We start from the raw sequence: 8,576 nt of genomic DNA, 5'->3' as shown, positions 1-8,576 counted from the left end.
CTCTCAGGTGATGCACGCAGGCTGTGTTCAATGTTGGTTCCCCCCAAAATGGTCGGACTATACTGCAAGCTCCATGTGATGTACGCAGGCTGTGTCCCATGTGGGTTCTGAGAGAATGGTTAGGCTAGCTGCAAGCTGCAGGTGATGGTTCCAGGCTGTGTCCCATGTGGGTTCTCATTTAATGGTTTGGCTAGCTGCAAGCTCCAGGTGATTGATCCAGGCCGTGTCCCATGTGAGTTCTCAGAGAATGGTTTGGCTAGCTGCAAGCTCCATGTGATGGTCGCAGGCTGTGTCCCATGTGGGTTCTCATATAATGGTTTGGCTAGCTGCAAGCTCCAGGTGATGGATACAGGCTGTGCCCCATGTGGGTTCTCAGAGAATGGTTGGGCTAGCTGCAAGCTCCATGTGATGTACGCAGGCTGTGTCCCATGTGGGTTCTCATATAATGGTTTGGCTAGCTGCAAGCTCCAGGTGATGGATACAGGCTGTGCCCCATGTGGGTTCTAAGAGAATGGTTAGGCTAGCTGCAAGCTCCATGTGATGGTTCCTGGCTGTGTCCCATGTGGGTTCTGAGAGAATGGTTAGGCTAGCTGCAAGCTCCATGTGATGTACGCAGGCTGTGTCCCATGTGGGTTCTAAGAGAATGGTTAGGCTAGCTGCAAGCTCCATGTGATGGTTCCTGGCTGTGTCCCATGTGGGTTCTGAGAGAATGGTTTGGCTAGCTGCAAGCTCCATGTGATGTACGCAGGCTGTGTCCCACGTGGGTTCTGAGAGAATGGTTTGGCTAGCTGCAAGCTCCATGTGATGGTTCCTGGCTGTGTCCCATGTGGGTTCTGAGAGAATGGTTTGGCTAGCTGCAAGCTCCATGTGATGTACGCAGGCTGTGTCCCACGTGGGTTCTGAGAGAATGGTTTGGCTAGCTGCAAGTTCCAGGTGATGGTTCCAGGCTGTGTCCCATGTGGGTTCTGAGAGAATGGTTAGGCTAGCTGCAAGCTCCATGTGATGTACGCAGGCTGTGTCCCACGTGGGTTCTGAGACAATGGTTTGGCTAGCTGCAAGCTTCAGGTGATGGATCCAGGCTGTGTCCCAGGTGGGTTCTCAGAGAGTGGTCGGGCTAGCTGCAAGCTCCATGTGATGTACGCAGGCTGTGTCCCAAGTGGGTTCTCAGAGAATGGTTGGGCAAGCTGCAAGTTCCAGGTGATGGATCGAGGCTGTGTCCCATATGGGTTCTCAGAGAATGGTTTGGCTAGCTGCAAGCACCAGGTGATGGTTCCAGGCTGTGTCCCATGTGGATTCTCAGAGAATGGTTGGGCTAGCTGCAAGCTCCATGTAATGGTCGCAGGCTGTGTCCCATGTGGGTTCTCAGGGAATGGTTTGGCTAGCTGCAAGCTCCATGTGATGTACGCAGGCTGTGTCCCATGTGGGTTCTCAGAGAATGGTTGGGCTAGCTGCAAGCTGCAGGTGATGTACGCAGGCTGTGTCCCATGTGGGTTCTCAGAAAATGGTTGGGCTAGCTGCAAGCTGCAGGTGATGGATCCAGGCTGTGTCCAATGTGGGTTCTCAGAGAATGGTTGGGCTAGCTGCAAGCTCCAGGTGATGGATACAGGCTGTGTCCCATGTGGGTTCTCATAGAATGGTTTGGGTAGCTGCAAGCTCCAGGTGATGGAAACAGGCTGTGTCCCATGTGGGTTCTCATAGAATGGTTGGGCTAGCTGCAAGCTCCATGTGATGTACGCAGGCTGTGTCCCACGTGGGTTCTCAGAGAATGATAAGGCTAACTGCAAGCTGCAGGTGATGGATCCAGGCTGTGTCCCATGTGGGTTCTCAGAGAATGGTTAGGCTAGCTGCAAGCTCCAGGTGATGGATACAGGCTGTGTCCCAGGTGGGTTCTCAGAGAATGGTTGGGCTAGCTGCAAGCTCCAGGTGATGGATCCTGGCTGTGCCCCATGTGGGTTTTCAGAGAATGGTTTGGCTAGCTGCAAGCTCCAGGTGATGGATACAGGCTGTGTCCCAGGTAGGTTCTCAGAGAATGGTTGGGCTAGCTGCAAGCTCCATGTGATGTACGCAGGCTGTGTCCCACGTGGGTTCTCAGAGAATGGTTGGGCAAGCTGCAAGTTCCAGGTGATGGATCGAGGCTGTGTCCCATATGGGTTCTCAGAGAATGGTTTGGCTAGCTGCATACTCCAGGTGATGGTTCCAGGCTGTGTCCCATGTGGGTTCTCATAGAATGGTTGGGCTAGCTGCAAGCTGAAGGTGATGTACGCAGGCTGTGTCCCATGTGGGTTCTCAGAAAATGGTTGGGCTAGCTGCAAGCTGCAGGTGATTGATCCAGGCTGTGTCCCATGTTGGTTCTTAGAGAATGGTTGGGCTCCATGTGATGTACGCAGGCTGTGTCCCATGTAGGTTCTCAGAGAATGGTTTGGCTAGCTGCAAGCTCCAGGTGATGGTTCCTGGCTGTGTCCCATGTGGGTTCTGAGAGAATGGTTAGGCTAGCTGCAAGCTCCATGTGATGTACGCAGGCTGTGTCCCATGTGGGTTCTCAGAGAATGGTTTGGCTAGCTGCATACTCCAGGTGATGGTTCCAGGCTGTGTCCCATGTGGGTTCTCGGACAATGGTTGGGCTAGCTGCAAGCTCCATGTGATGTACGCAGGCTGTGTCCCATGTGGGTTCTCAGAAAATGGTTGGGCTAGCTGCATGCTGCAGGTGATTGATCCAGGCTGTGTCCCATGTTGGTTCTTAGAGAATGGTTGGGCTAGCTGCAAGCTCCATGTGATGTACGCAGGCTGTGTCCCATGTAGGTTCTCAGAGAATGGTTTGGCTAGCTGCAAGCTCCAGGTGATGGTTCCTGGCTGTGTCCCATGTGGGTTCTGAGAGAATGGTTTGGCTAGCTGCAAGCTCCATGTGATGTACGCAGGCTGTGTCCCATGTAGGTTCTCAGAGAATGGTTTGGCTAGCTGCAAGCACCAGGTGATGGTTCCAGGCTGTGTCCCATGTGGGTTCTGAGAGAATGGTTAGGCTAGCTGCAAGCTCCATGTGATGTACGCAGGCTGTGTCCCATGTGGGTTCTCAGGGAATGGTTAGGCTAGCTGCAAGCTCCAGGTGACAGATCCAGGCTGTGTCCCATGTGGGTTATCAGAGAATGGTTTGGCTAGCTGCAAGCTGCAGGTGATGTACGCAGGCTGTGTCCCAATTATACTATTTGAGTCATTCCGTGATCATTATTGTAAACAATTTTATGGCTCTTTTTTATAACATTTAATATGACAACAGGGATAAAGTCGAACTTCCAATTTAATTAACCCTACTTTATTTTATTTTTTATTTTTTTATTAAACCATAAGTTTTTTTTAAAGGCCACGAATGCTCCGAACGATAATTCGTTCAAACAAATCATATGATCCTATGTGGATCAGCTGAGGTACTAATGTGAGTCTTTCAATTCACTGTCTAACTTAATCGTGTTCAACTTTCTCCAAATTAAGAGAAAAGCTAATCAATACCTTTGTACTGATTTCGTTATCGTAAAATCGATCCTAATCGGGCAAACATCTTCAGTCTGGTTGACTTTTAGTTTTAGTTGAGGAAAAAGAGCCGATTGTTATTGTAGTGAATGTTTGTTTTTCTATTCCAATCAACCGAAAAAGTATATGCCGATGTGGCACATCAGAACCCCCAAGGTTCAGCGCTATCTGCACCTCGTCATCAAAGCAAACCGAACTCGTCTTATGCTTCTGCCCAAAGACACAATCATACCGCTGATTCCAGCCAGACCCACAGATATCTTACATCTACCCATCATAACATCACGAGTCAAACCAATGAGCAAATTAAAGGGAATTGCTGTCGTAGAATAGAGACAGGGGTCCAGTTATTTGACTCTCCTTCTAATCACCTCGCCCCTCTGCGTTTAATTAAAACTGATGTGTAGCATTAATAAGTACAACATGGTCGGTGCAGACAAATTGGTAAAAAAAAAACTCAATTAATAGGGGAATCAATGTGTGGTAAAGAGGTTTTCAACTAGTGGTTTCATTCCAACGAGGCCTGGTTCTTGATAATTTTACCGAGACGAAGTCGAGGTAAATTGTAAAGAACCAGGCCTCGGCGGGTTTAAACCACTAGTTGAAAACCGATTCAACACACTTTGATTCCCATCATAAATACCTTTTCCGGTCAAAAACATCATCACTTTTTGTTCAAAAAGTAAAACAAATGCAAAAATTGTAATTGTTAAATGATTTTTTTCAATACAACACCCCTCAAGCTATGAAATGGTAAAGCCCTCCGCCGCCCTCGGGTAAACAACTCCCAATAAGGGAATGCTGTGCGCGTCGCGCCTATCGCGTGATGTGCAAAACTGTTTCAGCCGTTGCTCTCGACCAATAGGAATGAAGAAACTGTATTGTAAGAACAGGTGCAAGGTCGCGTGTCACGCCCATGAATTAACACTTTTTACCGGTCATAAACAAAGGTTTATAACACATCCACGTGACGCGCTCTCCACCAATAGGAATAGCGAAACTGTCTGAGCTTTATGAATGTGAGTTTGAGAGTGGTTGGAGTACTAACAAAGTTCATTAACAGAATTGAGGCTGGTTAAAAGTACAGTCTATTCAAACCTGAATATGAGTTTGAGACTGTGGTTAGAGTACAACCCAATCTAAAAAGGAGTTTAAAACTGGTTAGTACGATTGCCGAGTGATAAAGGCCCTAACCAAAGGCGAGTGACTTTATCACACGGCAATTCGACCATGCAAGGTTTTAAACGGCCGTGAAAGAACTAGTAGCTACCCTTTTATTCCAATTCATAAATACCTTTTTTGGTTAAAAGGCGTAACAAAGTAAGAAACTCTGTAAAACTTATCCGTTTCCGAGTGCTTGAGCCATGTATGTTGCACCTCCGTATACATGTTACATGTACATGTGCGATGTCCGTACGCGTGTGTTTCCCGGTTCCGTTCGTGCGCATGCGCTTATAGTCTTGGTGCATATTCGCACTTTCCTTTTACACACAGCCAGCGCGGCCAACTTACCGACAGCGCCTGCATCGCCCGTAACAAGAAACGTCTTGCATCAAGACTAGCGCGGAGTCCCAGCTCACAAACGGTTATAAACACTGGTCATTATCAAAGGTTTAAACATCCCCAAGTGACGCGCTCACCACCAATAGGAATAGTGAAACTGTCTGAGGTGTTTAATAATAGGAGTTTAACACTAATTAGTACAAACCAACCTGAGAGTGTGAGACTGGTTAGAGTACAAACCAACCCATAAAGGTGTTTAAGACTGGTTTAAGTACAAACCAGCCTGAGTATGAGTGTGAGTCTGGTTAGAGTACAAACCAAGCCTAATAATAGTTTGAGACGAGTGGTAAGAGTACAAACCAACCCATATAGGTGTTTAAGACTGGTTTAAATACAAACCAGCCTGAGTATGAGTGTGAGACTGGTTAGAGCACAAACCAAACCTACTAAGAGTTTGAGACGAGTGGTAAGAGTACAAACCAACCCATATAGGAGTTTAAGACTGGTTTAAGTACAAACCAACCTGAGTATGAGTGTTAGACTGGTTAGAGCACAAACTAAACCTAATAAGAGTTTGAGACGAGTGGTTAGAGTACAAACCAACCCATATAGGAGTTTAAGACTGGTTTAAGACTGGTGAAAAACAAAAGGGAGACATGCAATTGGAAACACTCTTCTCTACCATTTTATATTTCTTGAGATAGGTGTATTAAGCATATCTTACAATAATATTACGGTTTACTTGTGTAATTGAACATATGAATTGAAATGTGTCCAAGGTTGGTCTCTTGACCAGGTAAATACAAGAGTTGCTATTATCAGCAGTAAGTTCAGGTTCCACTCAATCCCATCATGATTAGTTTCAAAAACAACAAAATCCAATATTAAGTGAACTTATGGTGAAGTTGTTCAGTTTGTTCTCTTATTTTGGGATGGCATTAACAGCAAGCGAAGCAAACACGTTTCATTGCAACATGAGCTGTACTACACGTAAAACAATCCACATTGCCGAAAGGCTCCAATGCTGTAGGTTTGGACAAAGTGGGCCATCTTGATACGGCACGTTACTTTTCACATTGATTAAAATATTGACAGTGAACTCAACCTAAAATCAAGCTGGTGTGCATTTCCACTTGCATCAAACCTTTCTGGAAATTGAAATATACTTTTTTAGTCTAAAACCATGAGAACAAAAACAGTAGTTGTAAAAAACCAGTAATCAATTTTACAGGCGACCCAACGTTTTTTATGAAATAACAGACCTATGAATAATTAAGTAGTTGCTCCTTGGTAAACCTGTTAAGTTTTCTTAAAGGAGGTAGGTAAGGAGCCATACTAGTGTAAACACGACAGGCGTTTAATTTAAAATGTATTCGTTTTAATGTTACATTCATTCAACGCTGACCTTTATTGGTCAGTGTTGAGCATTAAGCATTGTTATACCTGTAACAAACTTTGAAGTTTGATTGGTCGAGAACCAATCACGTGACGCGCAACAAAAACTCATGTTACATGGCTCATTGGGCCGGGTAACCTGAAAAGTGATGTACACCGGTGTACATCACCTTGATCGTTCCCAGTTGGTCGATTTCCAACGCTGTGTACGAAACAACCGCGGGTTCGAGGGAATTGTTTCTTGTTCGTCTGCTTATTAAACAATGAATAGTCCGTCGTAATAATGTTTGAAGATGACAACAGAACTTCGAGAAGAGGAATAACAATTATACAAAGGAATAACAAAACAATTGTTGCACACTGTGACTGGGTTCCATGGGTTTTGTACACCCTCGAGGGGAAACGGCACCCTCGGCTTCGCCTCAGGTGCCATTTTCCCTCTCGGGTGTACAAAACGCCATGGAACCCAGTCACAGTGTGCAACAATTGCATAATGTTACATGGATCGGGGTAGGGAAACATGAAAAGTGATGTACACCGGTGTACATCACCTTGATCGTTCCCAGTGTTGGTCGATTTCCAGCGCTGTGTACGAAACACCCGCGGATTCGAGGGAACAATCAGGAATTGTTTCTTGTTCGTCTGCTTATTAAACAATAAATACTCCGTCGTAATAATATTTAAAGATAATAATAGAACTTCGAGAAGACGAATATTATTGTTACAAAGGTATAACTAAACAATTAATGCAAGCTGTGATTGGGGTCCATAGGTTTTGTACACCCTCGGGGGAAAACGGCACCTCCCCCTCGGGTGTACAAAACGCCATGGACCGCGTCACAGCGTGCAACAATTGTATACAACAAGCAACCCTGAAAACTACGAAAGACGTTTAACCCATTAGATGCGTATAAATTAGTAGTCACCGTATAAACCTCGTGTCTAACTTCAAACAGGTACTACAAAGCTTGATTTTAGTTAGCCGCGTTTAAATGACCATTAGAGTTAAACATGTGTTTATAACAAACAATAGCAATTCTTAAACATGGTACGGAGGTTGTTAAGTGAGTATTCTGAGCCATTTAGAAGCCGGATATGTACACAGAAAAGTAAAAAGGTGGACAGGATGGATGGGCTCCAAATCTTCTTATTTGCACAAGAGGGGGGATGACGAACGAGAAAATCGTCATGGTCGCCAACACCAGCGTCCACCAAGAGTTTTTAGAGACAAGGTGAATCCCTTAGAAGAGTATGAAGAAGAGCACCTTGTTAATGGCTTTTCCTGATGGTTTAAACAAACAAATAAACAAACAAACAAACAAACAAACAACTTTGTAGTTTAATCAGGAATTAAATTGACGATCTTGGCCAGCTGGGTATTTATTTATTTTATTTTTTTGGTATGTCGATTTTTTATATTTTTTTTCCCTTTTTGGTAACAAATGATTTTCGATTTGCAGTTATTTCCCTGACCCACCAATCCACTTTTTTTCTGGTTGGCTTTTGTGTCACATCGTTTGTCACCAATAATGGAAATGAAGTCCCTCATGGTCTCCCTCATGTCACTGCGTTGCTTTTAATCAGCCAAGGCTGTAGAGTATCGAAGTAACGACCTGCTGAAGATTTCTCTATACTGATGCCTATCATATGTTCATGTTGTTGCGCAATCCTCTATCTACATTACAATGTATTTAACAATAGGGACCTCGGTCAAAAAGTTTAGACTGTCCTACAAGCTAGTTACACAAGGATAACTAAGCAACTATTTAAGATATTTCGAAAGACTTGTTTAGTTCAGGTGTTTAGGAAGACGCGTTTAACTTGGATTTATCCACGTCTATATACTACACTAGTATAAAGATAAACGTATTTCGTAGTTACAGCCCTATATCTTACGTTAGTCGGTTTGTAGTTTGCATTAGGGTGGACCAGTTACATTGGTAGCACTTGTTAAGATGAACTTGTTAAATTGAACTCATTCTATTTGGAAGTTTTGAAAGCAAAAATTGTTTTAAACGCCCATAGCTAACAATATGCATAATGTCGTTGGTAAATAAATTTCACATTAAAACTAATTTTCTGGAACATGGGGGTGTGGTCAGGGCCATTAAGTCTGCTTTTACGGAAGGTACTGTTCAACTTCCTTTTATTCCATT

General features: G+C 44.5%; 1 protein-coding gene across 1 annotated transcript; it reads right to left on the bottom strand.

Moving 5' to 3' along the window:
* Positions 1–1,835: 1,835 nt before the first annotated feature.
* Positions 1,836–2,399, bottom strand: LOC117303969. Its single transcript, XM_033788437.1, has one exon. It carries the CDS (start codon positions 2,397–2,399, stop codon positions 1,836–1,838), a length of 564 nt encoding a protein of 187 aa, XP_033644328.1.
* Between the last annotated feature and the right edge of the window lie 6,177 nt (positions 2,400–8,576).

Source organism: Asterias rubens, chromosome 20, assembly GCF_902459465.1.
Source record: "Asterias rubens chromosome 20, eAstRub1.3, whole genome shotgun sequence".
In the NCBI taxonomy this organism is placed as follows: Eukaryota; Metazoa; Echinodermata; class Asteroidea; order Forcipulatida; family Asteriidae; genus Asterias; species Asterias rubens.
Note: the sequence above shows the minus strand (reverse complement) of the source record. Positions and strands in the feature narration are given on the sequence as shown.